Source organism: Tubulanus polymorphus, chromosome 5, assembly GCF_964204645.1.
Source record: "Tubulanus polymorphus chromosome 5, tnTubPoly1.2, whole genome shotgun sequence".
NCBI classification, from domain to species: Eukaryota; Metazoa; Nemertea; class Palaeonemertea; order Tubulaniformes; family Tubulanidae; genus Tubulanus; species Tubulanus polymorphus.
In genome coordinates, this window is record NC_134029.1 from 1783600 (window position 1) to 1809810 (window position 26211).

A 26211-nucleotide genomic window follows, 5' to 3' on the forward strand; every position below is an offset into this window, starting at 1 on the left:
AAGAATGTAATATTGCGAATTAGATTTTTTGCAGTGATGGCGTTCCATACACAACTTTAATTTTTTGCTCTATGTAATTTATCAAGGGCCAGGCTTGGTCACTTGTATGCTATTAATTTCTAATCTCACGGTTAGAGGGCAGCACCGGTCGATAACCCGGAAATGAACGATTGAACTGAAAAACAAGTACTAAGTAGTGCAATGCCTGTAAGTATGGTGTTTAAAAAGGCGCTCTTAGTCTTAGTTTGATCTTAGTTATCTATTCACAATATTTTAGCTCAAACTATCTCGGTAAAAATTGCAGATCCGCACCTCTCGTGATCGACGCAATCTGCTGAATGACAGAGAATCCAGTATTCCAGGCTAAAATCTTTCTAGTTAGTGAAGATATCTTGAATTAAACAATGGCAATGTACTGAATTGATGAATTTTGAATCTAAAAACATTGATATTTAATGTAATTGATTGAACCGTTTACGCGGAGAGGTGCGGATCTGCACTTTTACCACTATCTGTGAATAGAGTCGGTGAATCCTCGACAAGTATTGAAGTAAATGACCAGCTCAAAAATCCTCTTTTAGAGGAACTATCCACAAATTATTGTTGGTTCATTTTTTACAGAAACACGAATTCTCAGTAGAAATGACCTGTGAGGGTTGTTCTGGAGCAGTTGAAAGAGTATTGCGGAAGAAAGGCGAGCAATTATTCCGGAGAGATGAGAATACAGCTTAAAAAGATTGCTACATTGTTTGTAAAATGGTTTTGATGTATATTTTCAGGGATAGAAACATTTCAGATTGATCTTGAGAATAAAAAAGTCTTCGTAGAAACTGATTTATCATCCGATGAGATACTTGAAATTATAAAGAAAACCGGAAAAGCCACAACTTTTATCGGAACGCAATAATAAACTAATATACTGATTGGTAAATTATCGATTCAAAATATAGCTTTTAAATGTATTCGAACGCAGTATCTGACACTGAAGCTTTGTTGTTTTTGTATTTTCAGATGTGCTACATTCCTTTTGGATCATCTTGGTGCTTGTAGATGTACATGTCTCGAAATCTAAATGATAAATTTTATTATTTGATAAATAATTTCGGAAATTCCACTGATAATTTGATATTTCTAAATCATTTTCCAATCGTGTAAAGGCTTTGTTTAAAGTTGTTTGTTAAAAAATGATTGATGAAAATATTTTTGAATAAATGGTTGAAATGATTTGTGTCATCCTCAAGTAGAAAATTTCCATGTAGTCAAATAATGCTTAATACTGTTTGAAAAACTTTCTCTATTTATTGGAGTGTATTGAATAAAAGATGTCAATTATGCTAAATTATCTTTACTTGTATTTTGATTTCTATTCTGGATGACCATTGAAGTTCGCAGTAGAAAAGCAATTACTCCATCCTCTTGTTGTTGCAGTGTATTATCTTCACGATTACTCAGAACTCTATTATACTGTGTAGGGTCGAGACTAGTCAAGTTATACAGCTCTCCAAATACTGAACAATGTTACGTGAAAAGGTCCACCTTGCCTCTGCATTGCATCAGAGCTCTTGACTGATAAACTTGTGGGCCAGTCATCAAGTATGTATATATCTTAGGGCAAATGCAATAGAGTATGAAGAAATATTTTTCATATATAAATGTTTATTGCCACAGATTTTCTGTCCATGATACACTGATACATATACCTTATTTCTATCGATAGTACATGTAAATTTGACAACAACATTTACTAAAAGACTAGAATATTTTGTATCACAGATAATTCCTGTGTAACTATAAAGAAATGTGAAAATAGATTCCACATGTTCAGAAGCTAAAATGGTCAGGATCTCAATAGAAAAAGGAAATCAATTCCAATGATACCAATACAGTATATTGCATAGCTAAATAAATAATCAAGCCATCTCTGCAAATATGTATCTCTCCAGAGCATTTTCTAAATAAAAGAAGCGACACAAACAGTAAGAGGTGAGATGAGACCCGGGTTATTCTGTATCGTACGAATGATTCAATAATTGGAACAGTACGTAGGATATTATGCTCCATTTCATCAAATGAAGTTGTACATTAATACAGAGCAAAACAAAATCTTCCTTAATGAATTCTTTGAAGACAACAATATCTAGAAACTCTGCGTGCAAAAACACAAACAAAATCAATTTACAACATAAAACAGACAAATATAACAAAAGACAGCACCTTGAGTATAGGATGAAAATATCATCATTTCAATCCGGTTTACACAAAAATGAAATGCATGAAACTTTGCAAATCTTTATCACAAATAAAACATACATAATATAACATTAATAGCTGTATACGAATGGAAATTGATTTCAAATGATCCTTATATTTTACCTATCACTTCCCCTCTGGACATCGTTTTAATATTTGAGAGGTTTTCTTGATAATCTATCAATGAATAAAACCTGAATCAATTTCTAAAATTTGGTAAAAGAGATTTTAAATGATGATTGATTGTGCAGCAACTGTATTCATATTTTATTAAAAAATTAATAGCAACAAAATTAAATAAATTACCCTAATATCTGATCATTTTTACAAAATAGAAATAAAACTAAACAATTCCGAGCACCACATACTGGTCCCTCAAACTCCAGCACCAAACTCTAGTTTGCCATTTCACTTTAGAATCTTGGTTACGATTGTTAAATATTGTTTTTCTGAATTCATATAAAATGAGCTCATTCAACATTAGTGACTAAACTCAGTTATTTCAAATAAATCATTCCACTGTTCATTTTCTGATAGAATGCTGCATGCCCTTATGATAGTAATTCACACATGTATCCATCAATAATGCGTTATTAAGAAAAGATATGTTTTGCCAGCTATATTTGCTATTCATGTAACTTGTACTAATATATATATAACTAGTCATTGATTTGTAGACGAGAAAATTATTTCATTAAAGAAACTCACATTTGGAACATGAATCTATTATTTCAAGTTTATAATGATATGTACAGAGTTTGACTACCTTCAAATAAAGCCAACATTTGCTTGTGAACTAGATTCAACAGGTTTTTTATCAAAGTCTCCCAATTCTTCCCAGTTCTCTGAACCACTATTTTCTTATCAAACATGAAAAAGATCTCACGTGAATAAAGAACTTTGAATAAAATACTATAAAACAAATAGAGTAGTTAACATAAATAATACAATATAAAACTGATGGATCTACGGCTGAACTCTTGTTATTCGCCTATTGAATTAACATTGTTTTTCTATCAAGTCATCTTCATCTTGTATATCTGTGATATTATCATCGTGTATTAATTCATCTGATGTAAGATCCTGTGTATCCGTAAACTCTTCCTCATCCTGTTTATTCTCCTCTAGTTGATCCATACAATGTTGTAATCCGGCGCAGTAATGTAACATTAAAACGGCCAACGACTGAATTTTCTCATCGGATTTTATAATCTTCTCTTTAATTTGTGATTTCTGTTTCTGATTCGACGTCTCTCGTTCGAATCTCGCTAACTCCGCCCGGTGGTCGGATTCGGCATCGATCTCATACTGAAACTTCGTTATCTGTAATAGATAAATAACCGAACAGGTAAAAAAAACTACTACCTAAAAATCTGATAATCTGAGAGAGGAAAGTCGAACAAATCTCAAACCAAATCTAAAATAAAACCTTTTCACCAGAATGTATGAAATAGGGAAATGATGTGGCTATATCAGCGAGAGTGAATCTGCAAGAATTTCTAGAGCAGATTAAAAAGCTAAGGGCAGCAGCAGCAGCATCAGCATCACTCTACCTATCTACACTAAAACAGATTAGTCAGGAATATCTTACACGGTGTAAACCCCGAAACCAATGTTACTAACCATATTCATATAACTGGTTATCTGAAGAAATAAATTCAATTCATTTCTTTCAAAAACATCATTCATAAATAAAATAATACAAAGTTGACAAACGATCCCGCAACTGATATCTTGCAGTTACCGTACTAATCTACTGGTTTTGAGATTAATCTTAATCTCATCATCGGAGAAACAGTAATCTTATACTCATGTTCATTTGTGAAATGACGTACCATATTATCAAGTTTTTCTCGACGTTCTTCAGGAGACATGTGTGAGTATAGTTCTTTACCCATCTGTTTGGCAGCTGTGACGACCCTTTCATCATTATCATGAGACGTTTTACGATAATCTTTCATAATTTGTAACATCATCGCTTCTTCCTCCTCATCGGAGCTGTCCGTCATCAACGAGTTTTCACCAGACTAGAAAAACAATAAAAAATCACTTGATGAATCAATAAACAACATTAGCGCAAATTATGTTGTAACTAAAATAATCAGCTTAACATTCTATGAATTCGAACATGAATTTGTCTTCATTGATTTGTGTGTTGCTTGATTAGAAAATTGCGAGAAAGAAGATTCTAGATTTTTGGTGTCAGTTATCTAGAGATCTAGATCCAGTTCCACAGTTCTAGATTAAGTTTGACTAAAGAGCTAAATGAGTTGATTTGTGATGTTTCACACCTCGAGCCAAATTCTAACCAGAAACTATAGATCTGGATACCGATGACGGTTGAGACGATTCTGTTACAAACCTCTTTATTCAAGAAATCCTTAGTTTTCAGCGCATCTTGTTTGATGAGTCCCTCTAGCGATGTGGATGATCTCGTTCGTGGAACTGTATCTGGTATATTGAGTGTAGAATGTTTATTAGGAATTGCTTGATCGTCTTTAGTTTCTAGAACCAGTATATCATCGGTTGAAGAAAGGCGTTTGTGACGAGCGGACGGAGACGGAGTTTCACAACGTTTCTTCAGATCTTCTTTATTGCTCGTTCCTTAAAGAAAACCCGATACGATATAATACAAACCACACCCGGTAATTAAAACACTAAGATTTAGTCCAACACAATTATATATAAATATATGTACCACTACATTCTAACAATACACGCTTTTCATTTTGCACTGAGTTTGATCTACATAAATAACATGATCTTCCTAAGGATTTTGTCTTGATAAGTGATATTTTAAGAATGAATCTTACCGGCAGATTTTGTTCTTCCAAATTTAGGTGATTCTCTGCGCGTAATTCGAGAAAATAAAGCGGCTGATTTCTGTGCGATGTGTCCTCGAGCAGCAGGTGGCGACACCGGTTTATCCTCGGGTTTTATGTCTTCTTGTTCGACAGCCGGTTCAAATGGAAACTTGGGCAGTGGACCATCCCTATAGTAATCATATTTTGATATTCATGCATATTGCAGCAAGGTTTAAAGTCTAGAAAGTACAACTATGATTTAAACTTACTTTGTACAAAGCGTTTGTTTCTGGCATTTCTCGGTACATTTCTTATGACAGATCATAGCACAAATACGACACTGGAATGCAGTCTTCAACCAGATCTGAAAGTTACAGCATGTTTCAATGCAATGTTTGTTCAGGGAAAGAGATTATTTATCTATGTTAGATGAGTCATTCCTCACTGACCTTTTTAGCACAGAAATGGCAGTAAGTAGCGGAATGAAATTGAGTTCCTATAAAATCATGTCTTCCTTCAACAATAGCACTGTAACATAAAGAACGCAGAAACTGATTAAGTGTAAACTGATACCGACCATCACTCGTACTCTAACAACCAGTGATTCTAAATCTCTCAGTGATCACACACTTTGATAACTGTTAATATCCCGCGTTACCCTAAGTCTTACATGAAATTACAAACACTGAAACTACAGACAGGTAAATGGAATCTAGATTCTAAACTATTTCTATCAAAAATATATTTTGATTTTTGTCCATTCAATGAAAATACATGCGCGACTATGGAATTCTATGTGGATTTGTCCCGATAAAACACTGTTTAATATCTAACATCGATTCTACCTTAAACCTTTCTGACGTAAAGACATTTGGCCACTCAAACGCTTCACGAGTGAAGCCACCTTTTTATGACTGAAATTCATTTGAATAAATCAACAGAACTGTTGAGTTTCATACATCAAGTCTTGAAATTTCTCCAAAAAATATCTTGAAATTTCTCCAAAAAATATCCGTTCTTACCGTTTTCCCTGAGTATCGCCGTTAGACAAGAAATTCGTTGTATTATCGTCTGTCGTTGTTGTCATGGTTAAATCGTCAGTATCAGGCGACAGTGTTTTTTTAGGAGAGGACGAGCGTTTGTTATGAATCGTATCTTTAGCCTGTACCGGGGTAGGTTTATGTAAGAACGCTAGTGTTATATCGCCGTGGCTGATTTTCTCATCAAATCCCGGATGAGACGAAATCGAATTTTTACTTCGACTGAAAATACAATGTGGTAAACATGAGAATATTCTATAAATATGACCCTCTGTTCTGTTTGCTTAAAATCTTGAGAAATAGTAAGATTATATAGGAGGAACTTTTTCCGTTAAAAGTAGACATTGATTCTAAACAAAATCAGCCCGATCAAAGAGAACACAGATTGAAATACCCGTGCACAGATTAAGACAATGATTAAAGATTATGATGCATGTTATTCGTATGTTACTCGGGTAAATGATAATAGAATCTGACAGAAAAAGGATTAATCTATTATTACTATCGCCTCAACCACAACGAAAAGACCCTTCATTACCACAACCCCTAAATAAGGGACATTATACGGGATGTTAGGTTGCGAGTTTAGTTGTTAAATAGAGTACATGTAACCTCTGAATACTTACAAACGATTTGCTAAATCTAAATATTGCCTACAAATATTTCACAATACATTCAACTGAATTCTGTTTGTTGTTGTTTTACATAGAAACGAAAGTTAAATCCGAGAGTGAGAAGTGAGAACATTACCTCGCGCCGGCTCTGCCCTCTGGTGGAGATAGGTAGTATGATTTCTGAGTATCACCCTGTAGAGTCGTTAAACATTCAGTAGCTATATCCATCAGTGGTACGCTTATCTGTATATATATACATGATTCAAATTAGAACAGAAATCTGTAACTCATTTCACAACTTACAACGAGTGATCGATTGACTTACATGTCCGAGAAGTAAATCTTTCTGCGGTTTTATAATGCGTGATTGTTTATCTAATTTCTCTGGAGTTCGATACCAAACACAAGCGTTCAAATATTTATGGTGATCTTCGACATCAAACAGAAACTTCTCGTCCCAAAACGGCGTCTATAATAGAATTAGGAGGGATTCTTACATCGGAAGTTTTTAGAATTATCGATATAAGCGTAGTAATATCACAGACCTGCGCGACTGATACAAGTCTTGTTTTCTTCAGTTCAATTGTTCCTAGAACGTCTAAACTGTTATTACTAGGTGGATCCGATAATTTAGCGCTTGATGAATTTGTAGGTATTTTAGGATCACGTTTATTCGGTGAACCGCTATCAGAACCATTTGACTGCAATCAGAAATGTACGAGGTTGTTTTAGTGATTAACACCGTTGCCACTTTTCCCCGTTTACAAATTCCCAAAGATTTCAATGTTATGACACAAAATTCCTCAAGTGAATCTGTCACAGGTTAGATGAACATGTTATATATAATTCATTCATTTTTTCATGAATCACATGGAGCTAATCAGGATTTTGCCAGGATGTTCAAGATTCTCGAGTTTCCAAGTTTTCTAGTTCAGTGACCACTTTTGAGTAACAGCAGTAACTACGGGATTGAATGAAGGAAACGAGTGAAAACGTACCGCTTTCCTTCCTGGAACCTCGATAGACCCATCACTATGAACTCTTCTGTCTCTCATTAACTCTGAGTTCTCATCGTCTAAAGACGCTAATAACCGACGACTCGGTTCCGGACTTCCTCTTGGCGACGCCGATGGACTTCCTTCAAACGACGGAGCCTCACGAGATCTACGTCGTTGGAATAAACCGCCACCTGCCGACAGGAATGAAAAGCTTTTTCGTTCGCGACTGGGAGTACGTTTCGGAGATGATGATTGCGTTTCATCGGTGTGAGATCGAACTGTTATATTTATATATTCTTCATCCGTATTCCCGGCTGTATCTTCAGTATCAGCAGCACTTGTATTTACACACTCAGTATCCTGCATAATAAACACAACTATTTTAGTATCTTATCTTTTTTTCATTAGATTTAGATAAATCCTCGAAACCGTCGGATTATCAAAATTCAAGATATCATCAATCGTCGGAGCGTTCATTATCTTCAACACAAGTTTATTCTTCATGGCTATAAATGATAACAGCAAATACAGACAGATGTAAATGAAACAAACCCCGAGCACCACTCGATCTTCATCGACGATTATATCGTGAAGTTGTTGTCTTGGAATCGCTGCTCTTTCAATACGCACAGAAAACCTACAAAAACGATGCAATCTAGAAGTAATCGATGATGATTCACTGTAGGTCTGTATTTTAATGATGATACTAGCAGTATTTTTATGTGATATACCGGTACTAGTAAGTTAAGAGGTTATATAATTGACATACTTATCTCCTGCTGATTTCATTAATTTAACGGCTTGTTTAGCTGAAGTAACTCTAACACCATTCACTGCGATCAGTACATCATTCTAAAATCAACAATTACAAAATATTCAGTTCCCATAAACTAAATCAATCATCTAATAATCATGAGAAGATGTTCAAGTTCATACCTTGCGTATATCGGCATCACTAGCGGGTGAGTATGGAGTTACTGTTTCAATCATCACAACTTCTTCATACTTATCCAGTAAGAATTCCTAATAACACGAAGCATGTTTCCATGAAAAAATAACCGTACTTTAGATTTCTTTGGACTGAATTTGAAACTTACTTCTTTGAAAACTAAACCTAAACTCTGAGCAGCTCCACGAAATATATCAACATCTCGCGTTATCCATAGTTTACGTCTGTTACTGACTAATTCAACCCAGCGTAATTTATCTAAAAATTCACACGAATCCAATAATACGCCTGGTATAGTGAGAAACTAGTCTTCAATATTTCCACTAGTCTGTACTTACCTAAAGCTAATGTACAATATATTTTACAATCCGGTGGTACTTTCATTAATCTACTACATTCTAATACTGTCACTGTTAATTGTCCGACGCTAATCTTACGTCCAAACATATATAAATCTTGCACAGACGGTGGGATTGACGGTTTGGTAAAAAGAGGGTTAAACCGTATCTTATAGTTGGGTAGAGTATGTTTCTTACGTATGGAGCGACGAATCTGAAAAATCGAATGAAAAAATCGAAAAAAATTCAAATTCAATTCTAGAAAGTTTGAATCTAAAATGTTTGAATGATTTTTTACCTGATTGATAATAAGAGACGTGATTTGTGGCATCGGTCGTCCCTCAAATTGTGAATCCACATCAAATTCTAACAACGGCTCCTAAATTGAAAACACTGAGTAAATGAACTAGAAATATTCAGAGGGTTTGAAACGTCGTGTCAAATTTTTGATTAAATAAATTTGTGGTTTTAAATCTGTACATACATCATCCATTAAACTAACACTCACCTCAATGAATGAAAACGACCAATGAGTGAAGGGAATACGCGATAACTGTAACCGTATTGCTCCGCGTAGCTGAGATACTTTAATAGATAAATATGCAGACTTCCCGAATAAAATATCAACATCGACCGCGATTTGAAAACCTCCGCGATACTCGATATCAGCAAGTATTTCAACCTCCTTTAATATAGATATTAAGATATTTCAGAAAATGAACAACACGATAACAACTTTAAAACTCGGGTATCAGCTTCACTTACTTCAATTCCATGATTATCAGCTTGAGGAACTATGTTTTTGACACTAGTGTGTTTTATCACTGGGAATGTCGGACCTAACGTAAAATCTCGAACCTACGACAAGAGAAAAACAACATTCAGATTAATGTGATTAATATTTCATGTTAGAAAATTATAGTTCTCTCAAATTATAGAAATGTTTACCATGATCTGATCAATCAGTTTTCCAGTTGTTGTTTGAAGCATTTCTTCAAATTCAACATTCAATTTCTGAATCATCCAACTACAAAAGATAAGAACGTAGAAATTAACCGTTTAATAGCAGCAAGAGAAATGCTAGTCTAGAACCGTCGGTTGTAGGGAACCGCTAACAATAACTGGTATTCAGACTAGAGAAATGCATGAGTTGATTAATTTACTGGTACTGGTCACTTTCCCCCATTTCCAAAAGATTTTTCCCTCATTTTTCTAGATTTGTCTGATTGTTCCTTCAAGTTTTTTATGCTTTTCAGGTCAGTCGTCACCCTGCTATTAAATCCATACCTCCGTATGCTATCGGTATCTTTCAGTTCAGCGAATAGAAATTGTAGCAATAAATTCAAACAAACGCAAGAATCTTTCTTATTGCGTAAATCAGCGTCATCAAACAGTTCCTTAATTTCCTGTAAAATATCGCATAAATTTCTAATTGAGACTGTAAGAATGAATATAGTGATATTTCTAAAAATCGACAAGGTAGAAATTAACCATGCGTCATGAATAAATATGCTCGTGTCAAACCCACGAAAACCAAAAAGTTTTAAAACACTGAGATATCGATCAAAAACTCTAAATTTTTGGATATTATAAAACTGTTGGCTTTTTTTCATTATAGGTCTGACCCTAATTTCTGAGACTCACCCGAGGCAAAATGAATCTTTCAAATTGATCATTAACTGGTTTTTCTCGTACTGGTAGAGTTATGTAATAGCGCCTGATGAAGTATGCCTGTACAGCGAGGGTTAGAATGATACCTACTAACACTGATAGCAGTATTAATAGAAACATTGTAGGATCTCTTCTCTGACTTGCACGCGATGATAGATTAGTTGTATTATTCAGGTCGGGTTAGGGTTAGGATCAGCCACTATTGTCACCATAGCCACATTCCCCATAATGGAAAACATCTGAAATAGAAAATGAACTCGTGTTAATGACTAGTAAATTCTTATCTACAATTTACACTATCTATCTGACCATAGTATGACACATATTTCATTAGTTAGTACACTTGACTAGGAAACAATCAATTGTATGTTTTTTGTTTGTTCCGACCACAGACAATGTTGTGTTTTGAAATGCTACTCTCTATACCCTAGGAAATTAGTTATCTTCTGCCGAGAACCACCACTATCACCAGAAGCCATTCCGTTTGCCCCAACAAACCCGGCCCACAGGGGTTTGTCACACAATAACTGATGGTCTTAAATCAAAGACTCGACCCAGTATCAGAAAAAGGAAGCACAGCAGAGAAAAAAAACCACTGCTGCAGTGCCGCAGGGACTGAGCGAGGCAGGCAGGCAGGGCAGGCAGGAACGTAAAGAACGAACGAAATCAAAGAAGCAGGCAAGGGCAAGAAGACTAAAAAAGGCTTTTCACATTTTTCCCACTTCGATTGCTTTACCACAAAGTGGGTGCTGATGATGATGGCAAGGCTTCATTAGTCATCATCAGTGATTAATTGATAAAACAATATCAGAAAGTAACATTATCTGCCTTTAAAATGTATTTATTATCATTTCTCTGACCTGTCAAAACCTGAGTTTATGATGCGACCAGCTGATGGCGCCATCTGGGATGAAACTAAAACTAGGATCTACAGTCTGAAAATCCATGTCCGGCGCTTAGCCTTACCCATGGCGTCCAAAATTGGACCAAACATACTGATTACAGGTTTGTATCGTGATTTAATGACAATCAAATATATCTGTAATCAATTACATCATCTTATCCTTATCTCTGATATATGAAATGTTTGTATTTATATAACGTTAAAGGTTTATCCTAGTTTGAAGCCTTCTAAATCCACTTCAAACTTCCTTCACCCCTTAAAAAAATGGTCTGTGCTAAATCGTTAAGTGTTTTTTTTTTCTAGGAACACCTGGAACTGGTAAAACGACTCTCGGTAATGAATTAGCTGTGAAAACTGGGTTGACTTACATAAATATTGGTGATTTAGCAAAAGAACAAAATCTTTTCGAAGGATTTGATGAGAGTTATGATTGTCCAGTGATTGATGAGGACAAGGTGATTAGTTGTTTTTAAATAATAAAGAAATCCCATTCAGCTGATGATTTTTAATGGATGAAATATTTTCCTATTTAGGTGATAGATGAATTAGAAGATCAGATACAAACCGGTGGTAATATCGTTGATTATCACAGCTGTGAGTTTTTCCCTGAAAGGTGGTTTGATATCGTATTTGTACTGAGGACCGACAACACAGTGTTATACAACCGTCTAGAAGCAAGGTGGGTATTAACACTCGGTAGAGTAGTGCAGAATAAATACAGCAAACGAATAGTTCTTTATAGGTTAACTAGTTAATAACTATCGCAGTAATGTAAAAATTGGGTTTTAATTGTAACTTTTGTTCAAATTATACTGGGGTCAGTTGAACAGTCCTGGCATTGATTCAAGACCATCTTAGTTCTAAAGCTCATCTATCACTTTAACTGAAACAGCTTTGGGGATTGAAGTCAGGAATGTGCAACGGGACCCCGGTTAAAATTACGTTTTTCTAATGACTAAAATCATCAATAAAAATTGGCTAACTGTTCTTTTTTTCCAGAAACTACAGCGAAAAGAAATTGCAGGATAATATTCAATGCGAAATATTTCAGACGATTTTAGACGAAGCTAAACAATCTTATAAAACAGAAATAGTGCACGAACTGATGAGTAACACTCCCGATGAAATGGAAGAGAATTTAGCGAATGTTGAAAAGTGGATCGAAAACTGGAAGAATACGAATTAATTACGGAGACTTTTATTATCGATAGAAACAGATTTATATTTCATTCAAAATGGGTAAAGAAAAAGGTGGATTTTTAACCCCGAAAGCGATCGCGAACCGAATCAAAGCGAAAGGTTTGCAGAAATTGCGTTGGTATTGTCAGATGTGTCAGAAACAATGTCGCGACGAAAACGGTTTCAAATGTCACCTGATGTCGGAATCTCATCAGCGTCAATTGTTGCTGTTCGCCGAGAATCCGCACACGTATATCGATTCATTCTCTAAAGAATTCCTCGACGGTTACATAGAGTTATTGAAACGACGATTCGGTACGAAACGCGTCAACGCGAATCAGGTCTATCAGGAATACATCTCGTATCGGGAACACGTTCACATGAACGCCACAAAGTGGTTAACGTTGACCGAGTTCGTCCAGTGGTTAGGTAAAGAGGGTCACTGTACGGTGGATGAGACGGAGAAGGGATGGTTCGTGCAGTACATCGACCGCGATCCAGAGACGATCAAACGTCAGGAGGCGTTGAAAAATAAAGAGAAAATGGAACTCGACGACGAAGAACGAAATCAGAAATTTGTCGAGGAGCAGATGAAGCGGGCGGCGGCGACGGAGAAATCGAAACCGCAGGCGGAATTCACCGAATTGAAGCGCGATAACGAAGAAGAGAAAGTAGCGTTTAGTTTCGGAGGTTTAACGAAGCAGACGACAGCAGTGGCGGTCGCCGCGGAGTCAGCTGGTAAAATCATCGTGAAAACTAACGCTTTAGAAACGTTGAAATCGGCGGTTTCTGAACCGAGCGCGAGTGGAAGTAAACCTACGGCTGAAAAACGTAAATCGGCCCTCGACGATATCATCACCGACGAAGAGAACATGAAAGAGAAACGAAATCGTAAAGATTTCTGGCTCCACGAAGGAATCGTCGTGAAAATAGTCGCGAAAAAATTAGGCGAGAAATTCTATAAACGCAAGGGTGTGATTCAGAAGGTCGAAGATCAATTCACGGGAGTCGTTAAAATGAATGATTCCGGAGATAAATTACGCATCGATCAGACTCATTTAGAGACGGTTATTCCGGCGATTGGTAAAACGGTTCTTATCGTTAACGGCGCTTATAGAAATACACAAGCTAAACTCGTCGACATTAATGAAAAGAAATTTTGTTCTACGCTTAAGATTAGTCAGGGTCCGTTGAAAGGGCGGGTTCTCGTGGGAATACCGTATGAAGATTTCAGTAAACTCGATGTGAAATGATGTATTCTTGATTGAAATTCATGTATTGTGTGAAATAAAAATAATGAGTTTTTGTAGATCCTTTGAAAATAAATATATGATTGATGCATGTCATTTCCTTTCAAAGAATTTTTGTTTGTTGACTATTTAATGAATTCTTCAAATTTTTCGGAATGTAAGCTGGTGGTTTTAGATACTAGACTTCTATACAAGCGACGTAAAGCCAAACAATAAAGCAGCTGATCGTAATAGGTATATTCGATGGATTCGAACCCGTGTTTTACTCTTAATCCTCCTCCTCTGGCAATCGAGTATGGCCATGCTGCTTCTCGTCTATTGGCGCCAAATACGTCAGCTCGCGCATGCGTAGTAGATCTACTTCGCAAACAAGATGGCGGAATAAAATAGCTGTCGCTGCGTCATCAGTCCGAGATAAAATATCGAAAAACATGGCTGTTGAATTCAACTAGAAAGTGATAAAGGTGTTAGCAATAAACTTGGTAAGTGTGTGATTGTATTTGATGTGTTTGAAGTGTGCTAATATGAGAAGACACGATGTAATTTGGAGTTTGAAGTGAGGTCCGGGGGGAGGGGAGGTCGGTCACGCCAGCATTCGTCGTGCAGCAGCAGAGCAGTATGCAGCTGAGAGCTATCAACGAGGACGTGTGCGCGGGCTCGGCTGCATCATGCTGAGATGTTCACATTGCACATTTGGCACTCTTAAGAGTTAACTAAATTCAACCCAGCCATTTATGGATGCAATAAACTTAATATTGTTGCTGGATGTTAATTCTATTTTATTTATCCTGTTCTGATGTTTCGTCAAACAAGATGGCTTCTCTCTTCCGTGTTGAATTAATTAAAACATTTCACCATCAGTTTCACTTTCATTTCTAATTGATAGATCCAGAACAAGCTATTTAAACTGCTTTCATCATAATAGATAATCAAATTTCATCAGATTTCTTGGACTTAGAATTATTATTTTCATTTTTCAGGAATTTTTTATTTTTTAAATATTTTTACAAGCATTGTGTGATCTTCGAAGATTTTGACTGAAAAAACAAAAAACTGAACTACAGTTAAACAACTATTAACGGGACGCGCGAAAAAAAAAACAAGCCGTTGTTTAAAATGTCGTCGGTTTCGTCAAATAACTCGGTAACGTCGGAAGACGAGACTCAGTCGTTGAGTGGAGGTGATACTGCCGCGTTATTGATGAACGAGGACTACACTTGTTCGCTTTGTAACGACAAGTTTAAGAATCCGCGAATCCTGACGTGTTTACACGTATTCTGTACCGTATGTCTAGAGAAGTTGATGTCTGGTGACGATGATGATGATGATGACGAAGAATTAGAGGCGAGCGAAGATGAAGATGTGAAAGTGAAGAATCCCGATGTTTTAGTTTGCCCGACCTGCGAACAGGAGACGAGACTCGGCGAGAAAGGCATCGATGGTTTGCCGTTTGATTTTGTGTTGGCGAATTTACTGGATATGAGTGATATCGAGGAGAGGCAGATTATCTGTACGAGTTGTAAAGCTAAAGAGAAAGCTGTCGCTCGCTGCAGTGATTGCGCTACATTTCTCTGTCCGAACTGTGTCACCGCTCATCAATATATGAGATGTTTTGAGAATCACAAGGTAAATTAGTTTTATATTTCGATGGGTCTACACAAACTTCATATCATTGCCGTTGAGATTTTGATGGCATTGAACATTAAGCCCGGTGCGATTTTGATGGCATTGAACATTTAGCCCGGTGCGATTTTGATGGCATTGAACATTTAGCCCGGTGCTGCCAATTGTTCCTGATATTCAATATTTGCTACCATTTTGTCTGCTAGAAATACTGATTTGATTCGATTGATGTGTACTTACTGAAAACGATGTTCATAATTACTGATTAATTAGAATATTTTCGTTCATGTTTCAATGATCAACTTGTCACTGATGAGAGGTTGGCAGCCCTGCTAACTCATTTGAATTTGCTTATTTGAGTGATCTATGTTTCTTCCAAGTTAGTTTGATTGATGGTACAGCCAGGGTTTAATTCTACTTGGCTAGACCTGCCCTTACAATTGAACGCATATTAATCCAGCTGTTATTTGATTGTACAGCTTGTAACTCTCACTTTCTGCTGTAATGAATTTGAAAGAAAGTTCACATAAACTGAAAGTGTGATTGTTGTTGAAATCTAATGTATGATTATTGATTCACAGGTTTTGACGTTTGAAGAATTGAAAAGTGCCGAGAATGGACTTTCTCTTCATCGACCTGTGTTCTGCCCTCTACATCCGACTGAGAATATGAAATATTTCTGCAATTCTTGTCAGGTAAAAATAGAACGTTCAACGTTTAATCTATTAATCATGTGCGGAAATTAGAACACAAAAATTACAGAGCGTGCCCTTTGGATCTGATATAACGTGAGGGTTGAATTCGATCTGTGTTTTGTGTGTGTTTGTGTATCCTGGGTTATATTGATTAATACCGAACACTGGCAGTATGTGTGTGTGTGTGTGTGTGATCCACCTGTTAACAGTGTAACAACGGTTTAATGTTTCATCCCTTCTTACAAATCAATATAACTCTTGACATGTGTAAACCCCTCATTAATCACTGAATAACACACATTGCATATTCATATAAAACTCGTTGAATTCCCTTCGGGTTGAGATATAAAAACCTATATTTGATACTTAATGCCTGAAACTGAAAGGATCTTTGTATTAAGAGACAGTAATGAATTGTATTTAGGGCCGGTTGTTTAGATGCTGTTATTGATGGTCACAGAGGGACCGAGTGCGTAAATCTGACCTCAACCTATTGACATCTTTATCAACATTTGTTCTCAAAGAATTCTCAACCGGGGCCCAGTTCAACATTTTTACTTAGTCCTAGGGTGGTCTCAAATCACATAATACTAGTGATAACTTCTTAGGCTTTTACAATCAAGTCGTACCTAGACTAGACTTAGCTAGTCTGTGGCCTAAGCAGCCCTAAATTATATTTGTTCCGATGTTAGTTTAATCACCATACGTTTTCAGAAGATGTGGGGACTTAGTGCAGGAAGAATTTGTTTCATTATTTGTGTTTGAAGATTTCTAGCTTATTGGTCTATATACTGTTTACATGTATGAAACTATCAGAATGTTTATCTCTGAATGTTAAATGCTACACACATATAGATATAAAGTTGTTATATTCATTGGCAACAGTATTTTATGTAGCGCGTGTAACTGTTATTGCAGGTGACAGTTTGTAATAATTGCACGATTACTGATCACAAATCGCCTGAACATTTGTGCGAAAGATTTCAAGATATCGAACAACACACGAAAGAGGAGATGACATCACTGATGAACGAAAGTAGATCGAAAGTTCAATTCTGCGAAGATACAAAGTATAATCTACAGAATTGTCTGTCGGAGTTACAGGAACAGCGAGACCACGCGAAAGGACTCATTCAGGAAACATTCCAGAGCTATAAAGCTATTTTAGAAAAATGCCAGGTAAAAACATCGCATATGAATCACAGGTGAAGAACTAACAACTACTGTGTGTGTGTGTGTGTGTGTATGAAACACATGCAAGCAATAGTTAAAAATATGAAATAAAAAATCAACATGGCTGAATTCATCTCATCGGAAATACAAGAATTTATGGTTGGATACACTTGACTTTTAGTACTTTCTTTGGCAGACAGACAGCGATAAAAACATCTAAAAATAGATTTTGGCCTGGTTTCTTTAACGCACAAGTAGCTGTCAGTCTTTATTAGCTGTAAAACCCACTTTCAACTAAGATAACTAGGATATTTCTTTAAAGTAATGACGTTTAGACTCTTGCTACGATTTATCGTTGAACTGATTTTTAACTGGTATCTATAGAATGTGTTTGATATTAGATCAAATATGAATAATAATCTGAAAACAGGGAAATTAATTTTTATACAAAAGAAAATAATTGTTCAAAATTATATCGATTCAATGTTGTTTTTAACCAGGAAAATGCGCTAAAAGACCTCGGCGAATTACACTACAACCAAGAATTGAAGATAATGGATATGATTCACAGCGTGTCGAAAACAGTCGATAGAATCGAGGACGGCTGTAAATTCACCGATCGTATTGTCACTAACGGCAACGACGTCGAGTTATTGATGATGAAGAAAGTCGTGAAGACTCAGTTAATGTCTCTGATCAATAACACGCCAACAGCAGACGTGAGCAATCAGATCGAATTCGTTAGCGATACGAAAGAATTCGAGGACGCGGTCACTCGAGCTTTCGGTCATTTCAAGAAAAAGGTGAGGAGCCGACCGACAATGTGCATTTGGGTAATTTCATCTACTAGCAGTTCATTTTGAGCAAACGGATGATACAAATTTTAGAAACAATTGTAGAAAATTGCCCTTGAATAACAAGCCTTCATTGGAAATATAGCCTTGGTTTCTTCCATTTTGAAACGGTCGCTTTCACTGTTTTAAAACCATCAGTTGCTCGTGAAGTCTTGAAACTGCAGTTCCATAGACTGCGGGAAATGAATTAACCTAAATGATTGATTGTTTGATATAGGATTTCAGTGCTTTGCAGCCTGTTAACTAAAATCATCGGTATAGACTAGTTGTTTCATGACTGTAGCCTATTTTGCATACATTACCTTTATAGGAAACGAGCATCGAGACTCAAGTTTCATCTCTGCAATCATCATTTGATACGGACGCGTTCAGTCTCCCGTCCGGAGTGCTGAGTCCCGTGAATGCTACGCTGTTGTCGTTGAATACAATACCGCAGACATCTGTAACAGGTGGCGCTGCAGCTGCCGTACAGACGCCGACCGATTTCATGCCTGTCCAGAATCCGGTTTCACATCTACCTCCACTGTCGTTATCGGTATCAATACCGAATACAATCACCCCTCCGCCGCTCATATCTAGTATGTCTAATATAACTGGATCAATGGGTAGCGGAATAGCGGCGATTACTGAGAGAAGTTTATCTCGTAGTTCTCACAGTCCGGCGATGTCTGATAGCGGTATCTCTCTAGATGCTAGTAGTGGAGGTAGTGGTAGTAATACACCGTTAGTTAACCTCGCCACACTTGCTAGACTCGGAACTGTCAACATTAATCCTCAAGGTAACATTTCATTTTAAATATTTGTATTCATGCATTATTGTTAATTGCAAAGAATCTGAACCATTAAGACATATTATATTATTGTGTTTTACTGATAATCAATAATTCTAACATCGAATGTGTTTTTTTGTTGTCGTAACTGTTTTAACACTGACACACGCACACATGCAGTGTGACACACTCACTGTGACACATGCAGTGATGGTGAAAGTCATCGTCGCACTCTGCACTCTCAGTCAGCAGACGCGTTACCATGACGCCCGTGTTCTATGTTATATCAGTTTCAGACTTTCACGACTATGATCTAACATCTTGTGTCGCTACAGGACAGATCACGTTGAATGGTCAGGTTTTACCGGGACTCAATCTAAACAACGTCACTGGAATACAGTCGATCCTCGGTAGACAGAACTCGATGGCTTCAAATCATGAAAATGGTGAGATATGATATTTTCCATCATTCGAAAACGCTTGATTTATAGAATTCTAGCGAAAATCTTCTCCGAGATCCTCCAGTGTTTAGGCATCGTAGCAAAAAATACAGTACCCTCGAACTACTCCTTAAATCAAGCCAGTTGTTGAGTCAGGACTCATTCATTATCAGAGAATTATTGAGTTTATTTGTTTTATAATATGTTCGCACAGATTTGTTAGCAGAACTTGGAGCATTGCCTCCGTTGGATGGAATATCTTCATCCAACACGACGTCACCGACACCGACGTTAGATGAGTTAGCCACGCTGTTGAATCGTACTCAATTAAACGGAGGATTCGGAAGTCTGACGCAACCTCCTTCATCAACACAAAATAATACGCTGACTAATATCGGTACATTTAATGCATCGACTACTCGTATGGGAAGCACACCGTCTCCTGGTAAATATAACTCACTCAAAGCTGAGTCGGCGTTTCATAGAGATCATGTTTGATTTTGGGTTTTATATATGTTTCAGTTCCATCAGGAATCTACGGTAGTACGAGTAATCCTTTTAATCCCGCTAACCCTACACCACCCTTCCCTCGAAGATCTGGTAAAATGTCAGCCATGCAGATTAGGTAAGTGAAATAGTAATGATTCCAGTCGTGTAGAGTGTATTCAGTTTGCACTGTATTCTGTTGTATCTCAGTTCAGTCAACCCTGAATGCCCATTGTCAACAAAGCCAGCTGTATACCTGTGATGAATTGACCTAACATATGTTTGGTTAGGGTTGAATGGCCAGTGAATAGTGATCAGTGTGACCTAGGGTTAGGGTTTTCACCACACTGTACCGTGTGCTTGCTGTTTACTATCGGCATTGTTATTGTTGAGGCACCATGTATAGCAGTCAGTCATGCCGAATGACTATCTAGGCGTGCCTTTTGATCGGTAACTAAGCTTTTATGTATCACGTGAAATAAAAGAATCCGAGTTCAACAATAGTCATGAAGTTATTAGAAATTAGAAGATATAAAGAATTGCCATAATTTGATTAACTTTTTAAACGACATGTAATTTTCTGTTATTATTTCCGGTGTATGAAAACTTCTTGGTATTTTGTAATAGGTGTAAATTCGGACAGCTCGGTCCGGGTAAAGGACAGTTTAATTCACCTCACGGATTCTGTCTCGGATTAGAAGAAGACATAATTGTCGCCGACACGAATAATCACCGAATTCAAGTGTTCGAGAAAACCGGTGAATTTAAATATCAGTTCGGAATTCCTGGTAAGAATAGATTTCTACGTTAAGATCTGTGATGTTGTATTTCCGACATTATAAAGAGAAAATTTGGTCGGTGTTTGTAGGTCGTGAAGAAGGTCAGCTGTGGTACCCGCGTAAAGTTGCCGTTATGAGGAACTCCGGTAAATACGTCGTTTGCGATCGTGGTAATGAAAGATCTAGAATGCAGATATTCACGAAGAACGGGCATTTCATCAAGAAAATAGCGATCAGATATATCGATATAGTAGCGGGATTGGCTATCACTCCACAGGGTAACATTCAGTAATACATGCCCTATTTGTTGATATATAGAAGGATTATATCACTAACATGCAATTATAATTACAGGTCATATAGTAGCTGTTGATAGTGTATCTCCTACTGTATTCTGTATTGCTGAAACTGGTGAATTGGTTCGCTGGTTTGATTGTAGTGATTATATGAGAGAACCGTCTGATATCGCTGTCAATGGTAAAGAATACTTCGTTTGTGATTTCAAGGTACGTTTTATTTTCATATTTACGGCTTACAATTCTCAGTCTTTGAGGGGAGAGCGATAAGATAGGACTACAACGACTTAGAGAGTGGTTTCTACTGTTTTCAAGAGCTCAACTCCTAAAAATATCAAAATACTCTCAATATCAGAAGAATTTTTTGTTCATTTTCATTAAAAGCACTACTTTTGTTATCTAATAACTCTTTGTTTTTCTATACAAACCCTGGCCTGAATGTTGCTAAGGTGTCATTTTCGTTAATTGTATGTTTGTCTAAATGTATTTGTAGGGTCACTGTGTGGTTGTATTTAACGAGGAAGGTCAGTTCCTCAGACGTATCGGATGTGAGAATATCACTAATTTCCCGAACGGTATCGATATAAGCGACGCTGGTGACGTATTGATCGGCGACAGTCACGGTAATCGGTTCCACGTCGGTGTATTCCAGCGCGACGGATCACTCATCGGAGAATTCGAGTGTCCGTATGTCAAGGTCAGCCGGTGCTGCGGTTTGAAGATAACGTCTGAAGGTTACATCGTAACGCTGGCCAAAAACAACCACCACGTTCTAGTCTTAAACACGTTATACATCGCTTAGTGACAGCGCCATCTGTATGTAAATATATGAATTAACTACTGGAAGTTCGTTGATGTTTTAAAGATGAAAGGTGTTTGTAATGTACGTACGTTCTATTCGAGTTGGTTCGGTATTTTTTAAAAGTTGATCGTTTCTGGTGACATTGAGGAAAAAAAATTATATATACGTAAATAGCTTTAAACTAATCGATGTCCACCTCGTTTTTAAGCGTAAGACGGACGGTTTTATTCCTAGGCGAGAAAGCTTCACTGATTCGTTGTAATATTACTCATGAGTTAGTTGCTTGATGCAGGTTTAACGTACAGTTCTTCTCGGGAGACAGATGACGAAATATCGGTGAAGAACAGCCGTACGTGTAGATAGATTAATTCATTAACAAACTGTTGCTTAATTGATTAAAACATTCCCTTCCTGTCCATAGATCAAATTAATTCATCTCATAATACTTCGATTTTTAGAAAGTCGTGAAATATCACTCAATTCTGCGCGAGTGACTTTCTGATTTTCAGCTGATCGGATTAAAAGAAGCGAGATGCGCCTTTAATGACTAGTTGTTACCGTAATAATCAGTTGTGCTGTGAACGACATGTTTTCTTTTTATATACACGCAATGCGTTTATCATCATTATTTAATCTTGTGCCAATAATACATGTGTTGACAAACAATTTTTTGTTAGCGCATATTATTATTATTATTATTGAATCTATTATAGGTTTATATATATGAATATTCAGTGTATTTCTACTGTGTATGTTATATATATATGAACACTGCCATATTAAAAAGTCCGTGTGATTTCATTATTAAAGTCTACCAAACGCTGGCTGCGGCCATTTTCATAACAGTTGCCGACATATAAGTCTTGTACCTAGCCGTTGTTCCGTAAAATCTTGAGAGCGTTATGATAATGCGGTATTCAACTTCCAATATGAATGGTTGGGTATTGGCAATGCGGTATTCAACTTCCAATATGAATGGTTGGGTATTGGGGTTTACTGTATCTGCTCCTGGTATCGAGACCTGTAGTTACTGTTCCACGTGTATCGGGGTTCGCGGTATCTATATTCCCTGTCGGTATCTGATACTGCTCTGTGTATCTGAGCTTACAGTCTGAATTCGTGACATATATTTATGATTTTCTGTCTCATAAAACATAATGAAACTGTGGTAGTATTTATTGTGCTCTCACTCTAGTTTAAATTTACCTCTTTCATCATCCAGATTTTGGACTTGGATTTTTTTAGCCATATTCTATGCGTATATAGATATATATATATATATATAATTATGTGTAAGTTCGTTGTATTTGTATACACCTGTGAATCACATACAAATATATATATATATATATATATATATATATTATATATACTTCTGACTATGCAGATATATATTTAATCATCTATTATTATATGTGAAAGTGATCTGATTTACAAAACGCTCTCTCTTTACGAATGAGTAACATCTATATTCAAATTCACTGAGCTGAAAAAAACGTATCGTTATGATTTGTCATTTTTCAAACAGTGGTAGAGAGTAATTTAGGTTTGATAGCGCACAAATTTCAGGCTTAAATGTGACTGAGGTATTCTATAATGAAAATTGAGGAATCTGACTAGTAAAATACACATCTGAAGATCATGGACCAATTGTGAAAATAATGCCTTCCAATGGTTTACGGTAGAAATAGCTTATTTAATATGTCTTTGAAAAAATGCTGCAGTCAAAATGTTGTCAACCATGCATGTCGGTGTTGGGAGATTTTTTTACTAGCTAAGAACTTTTTGTTACGCGGCCCCGGAAATAAAAGATATTTCGGGCCAGATATATCATCAACCTGCATCTTATATAAATGATCGATTATACTACATTTAGAATATAAAAAAATGAGAAAAAAACTAACAAAAATAAAAACACGATGGAATGATTATTAATGTTGAGATGTCCACTTGTAATAACTGTATGCTACTAGTGTTTTTGTGCTGAAGGGTAAAAAATCCATTTAAATTTGGCATAATTTTATTTTTTAATAAATTTTATTGTAAATAGTATTTTTGATTAGAATCGATTTAAATATATTGCAGTTCTTACACAATCTTTGATTAATATTAACTACATTTTGGATTTATTATGAATCCGGGTACTATATACAAATATCGATGACAAAATATAGATCTGAATAGTTGCCTCGCGTAGACAGTTTCATATACCGCAATATAACAACTGATTAGCACTTGAAATTTCACTCATGAGCTTAAAACTAAACTAAACACGTTCGAAACAAATCAGAAAACGTTGTGATTTTTAACCCTTCACAAATAACAGGGGTTCCTCTTTGTCGTCTATATGTGAATGGTTCATTTCTATGATGATAAAACAAAAAACAAATTCAACAATTTGAAGAAAAAATTTGCTCAATTTTTGTACAAGTTTATTACTATTATTATTATCTATCTCTTACTCTATTTCACAGCTGAAAGTTTGCTGGTCGATCAAATTGTAGTTCCCACACACCGCAGGATTTAACACAGAAGTTTATTAAGTCAAAGCACCCCCGATCCCTCGTTAATCTACTCTATATAAAAGATGAACGACTGTTTTATATAGTTTGTAATGATAATGTCTTTCATTGTGTCAATTGTCTCCTTTACGTATTATTACTAAACTATACTGATATTATACTAAACTAGACTTAGTTGATATATTTGTAGAATCCCACCTGCCCCTATTGAGCTATAGTCGGAACTCTCACTTTGGCTTCTACTAACATACATTTATACCTATACATACATAGACAAAGCTGGGACTTCATTTTGTGATGATTCAATGTACTTTAATCATTGTGGTTTTTTTTTCTAATGTTTAGGTTGCATTTGTGTTTATTGTGTATAAATGAAACGTATACAAATTTGTTATTTTTATTTTTAGTCAAATCGTAAAAATAGAAGCCTAGAAGATGATCGCTGATTGAGGGCGGTGTACGTGCACCACCTCAATCAGTATTAAAACTTTTTGTTGGGTTGTTTTTTTTTTCCTTTTGCGAATTGATTCAAAACTCAATCAATTGTTCATTTAATAAGCGAGGATATAAATATTTAGACGATTCAGAAAAATTTATCTTTTGAAAGCATAATGATAAAGTTTAATCATCCACTGAGCACTGCTGTTTAACAGTTGCGAAGGAGGAATTATTTACAGTACGGTCCAGTACTTATTCCATCTCATTTTGAACGATAGATAACATAGCGAGAATCTGGGCTTTTTATGGCATTATCGGTCGTGGAATTTTAGATAGGTTCGGGCTTTCATTTCGATTATCCGAAAAAGAACAGAATCATTTTTTTCCATGTTTATTACGCGTGTGTGTGTGCGTGCGCGCGATATATGAAAACAGGACTAATAACAGAAGAATGTTCGGAATTAATTTAGCTGTGAGAAAAAGACAGGTATTTCTAAATATCTAAAATGCAGGGATTTTTTGTTCAATTATTTACTACTAAAGAAAAGTGTTGTGTGTACCTTTAAAACTACAAACATATTCAGATAGATAATGTATACATTTACGAATTTATAATTAAGAGGAGTGTAGTGTTAAAGAGTGTCTGTCTGTTTGTCTGTCTGTCTGTCTGTCTGTGCATGTGAGTGGATCAAATATTTACATATAGATTCTACATTACTATAAAAATGCATTTTCTTCATTCCAAGAATGAGATTTTATTTTACAAAATTGTACATTTTCTCTTATATTTCTAGTGTTTTGTGTGTATCCAATCGTTACTATCAGACGTGTAAGTGTTAAGTATCGTTGATGACCACGTCCTATTACGTAACGGCTTTATTGCAAAAATGTTTATTATTATTATTATTATTAACCATTTATGATTTACAAATCTCAATTTTTCTTGCTTTACGATAATTGTATTAATTGATTGTCAAGTTTAGGTATATGTGTATATTCACAACATCCAGGATTTCTGTCTGATGTAGTTTTAATTTCTAACTGATTATTAATTTTTTCTCGATTTTCTCGGAAATTAGTTCATGATTTTCATTTTTAAATGGTATGAGGTCGATTTTATTATTTTAAAATTCTAGCAGAATTGTTTAGTTTTTTTTTTTCCATTTACACATTATATATAATTAGGGTTAAGTCAACCGGTTACGTAGTTTTTGTTGAATTCTGACAGAAATCCTGAGAAGTTTTGTAGTAAAGAAAAAAAAGATGTTAAATGTAGTAGAATTAGATGTATGTAAGGCCCTATAGACAATACTACACTGCTGATTTAAGATAAAAT

The 26211-nt window shown here is 35.9% G+C and overlaps 5 protein-coding genes across 6 annotated transcripts; 4 read left to right on the top strand and 1 right to left on the bottom strand.

Moving 5' to 3' along the window:
* The first annotated feature begins 123 nt into the window (after positions 1–123).
* LOC141904969 (copper transport protein ATOX1-like) lies at positions 124–1329 on the top strand. The gene is made up of 4 exons (XM_074793624.1): positions 124–207; positions 622–694; positions 780–926; positions 1012–1329. Exons 1-3 carry the CDS (start codon positions 202–204, stop codon positions 905–907), a joined length of 207 nt encoding a protein of 68 aa, XP_074649725.1. The 5' UTR covers positions 124–201; the 3' UTR covers positions 908–926; positions 1012–1329.
* Positions 1330–1671: 342 nt separating this feature from the next.
* LOC141905936 (PDZ domain-containing protein 8-like) lies at positions 1672–11557 on the bottom strand. 2 transcript variants are annotated; one of them, XM_074795047.1, is made up of 24 exons: positions 11525–11557; positions 10638–10903; positions 10281–10399; positions 9942–10020; positions 9759–9851; positions 9502–9678; positions 9292–9372; positions 8994–9207; positions 8804–8913; positions 8643–8729; positions 8476–8558; positions 8259–8343; positions 7707–8066; positions 7254–7409; positions 7034–7177; positions 6845–6951; positions 6721–6747; positions 6077–6316; positions 5504–5582; positions 5324–5418; positions 5064–5242; positions 4613–4854; positions 4086–4277; positions 1672–3573 (listed from the first exon to the last, which is right to left on the bottom strand). In XM_074795047.1, the coding sequence occupies exons 2-24, from the start codon at positions 10782–10784 to the stop codon at positions 3250–3252; spliced, it is 3420 nt and encodes a 1139-aa protein (XP_074651148.1). In that variant the 5' UTR covers positions 10785–10903; positions 11525–11557; the 3' UTR covers positions 1672–3249. The 2 variants fall into 2 exon arrangements, with proteins under 2 accessions (XP_074651148.1, XP_074651149.1); XM_074795048.1 differs by lacking the exon at positions 6721–6747.
* A 56-nt stretch (positions 11558–11613) lies between these two features.
* LOC141905114 (adenylate kinase isoenzyme 6-like) lies at positions 11614–12754 on the top strand. Its single transcript, XM_074793881.1, has 4 exons — positions 11614–11669; positions 11872–12023; positions 12102–12247; positions 12568–12754. The coding sequence occupies exons 1-4, from the start codon at positions 11633–11635 to the stop codon at positions 12752–12754; spliced, it is 522 nt and encodes a 173-aa protein (XP_074649982.1). The 5' UTR covers positions 11614–11632.
* Positions 12755–12803: 49 nt separating this feature from the next.
* On the top strand, positions 12804–14081 carry LOC141905113 (DNA/RNA-binding protein KIN17-like). Its single transcript, XM_074793880.1, has one exon. It carries the CDS (start codon positions 12804–12806, stop codon positions 13998–14000), a length of 1197 nt encoding a protein of 398 aa, XP_074649981.1. The 3' UTR covers positions 14001–14081.
* A 284-nt stretch (positions 14082–14365) lies between these two features.
* LOC141905462 (protein meiotic P26-like) lies at positions 14366–22499 on the top strand. Its single transcript, XM_074794329.1, has 13 exons — positions 14366–14479; positions 14978–15623; positions 16202–16315; positions 17234–17494; positions 17989–18291; positions 18653–19121; positions 19448–19558; positions 19767–19997; positions 20075–20177; positions 20666–20826; positions 20907–21095; positions 21172–21323; positions 21607–22499. The coding sequence occupies exons 2-13, from the start codon at positions 15114–15116 to the stop codon at positions 21913–21915; spliced, it is 2913 nt and encodes a 970-aa protein (XP_074650430.1). The 5' UTR covers positions 14366–14479; positions 14978–15113; the 3' UTR covers positions 21916–22499.
* The last annotated feature ends 3712 nt before the right edge of the window (positions 22500–26211 follow it).

What these genes read in the sequence shown, in the direction of transcription:
- LOC141904969 (XM_074793624.1), top strand. An exon ending in AAGAGTATTGCGGAAGAAAG is followed by an intron (nt 695 to 779) that starts GCGAGCAATTAT and finishes GTATATTTTCAG; the next exon opens with GGATAGAAACATTTCAGATT.
- LOC141905936 (XM_074795047.1), bottom strand. Translation starts at nt 10,784, where the DNA reads ATGTTTCTATTAATACTGCTATCAGTGTTAGTAGGTATCATTCTAACC. An exon ending in GGTCGTTTTCATTCATTGAG is followed by an intron (nt 9,373 to 9,501) that starts GTGAGTGTTAGT and finishes TTTTCAATTTAG; the next exon opens with GAGCCGTTGTTAGAATTTGA. An exon ending in AAGATTTACTTCTCGGACAT is followed by an intron (nt 6,952 to 7,033) that starts GTAAGTCAATCG and finishes ATATATATACAG; the next exon opens with ATAAGCGTACCACTGATGGA.
- LOC141905114 (XM_074793881.1), top strand. Translation starts at nt 11,633, where the DNA reads ATGGCGTCCAAAATTGGACCAAACATACTGATTACAG. An exon ending in ACCAAACATACTGATTACAG is followed by an intron (nt 11,670 to 11,871) that starts GTTTGTATCGTG and finishes TTTTTTTTCTAG; the next exon opens with GAACACCTGGAACTGGTAAA. An exon ending in CAGTGATTGATGAGGACAAG is followed by an intron (nt 12,024 to 12,101) that starts GTGATTAGTTGT and finishes TTTCCTATTTAG; the next exon opens with GTGATAGATGAATTAGAAGA.
- LOC141905113 (XM_074793880.1), top strand. Translation starts at nt 12,804, where the DNA reads ATGGGTAAAGAAAAAGGTGGATTTTTAACCCCGAAAGCGATCGCGAAC.
- LOC141905462 (XM_074794329.1), top strand. Translation starts at nt 15,114, where the DNA reads ATGTCGTCGGTTTCGTCAAATAACTCGGTAACGTCGGAAGACGAGACT. An exon ending in GATGTTTTGAGAATCACAAG is followed by an intron (nt 15,624 to 16,201) that starts GTAAATTAGTTT and finishes ATTGATTCACAG; the next exon opens with GTTTTGACGTTTGAAGAATT. An exon ending in ATATCAGTTCGGAATTCCTG is followed by an intron (nt 20,827 to 20,906) that starts GTAAGAATAGAT and finishes CGGTGTTTGTAG; the next exon opens with GTCGTGAAGAAGGTCAGCTG.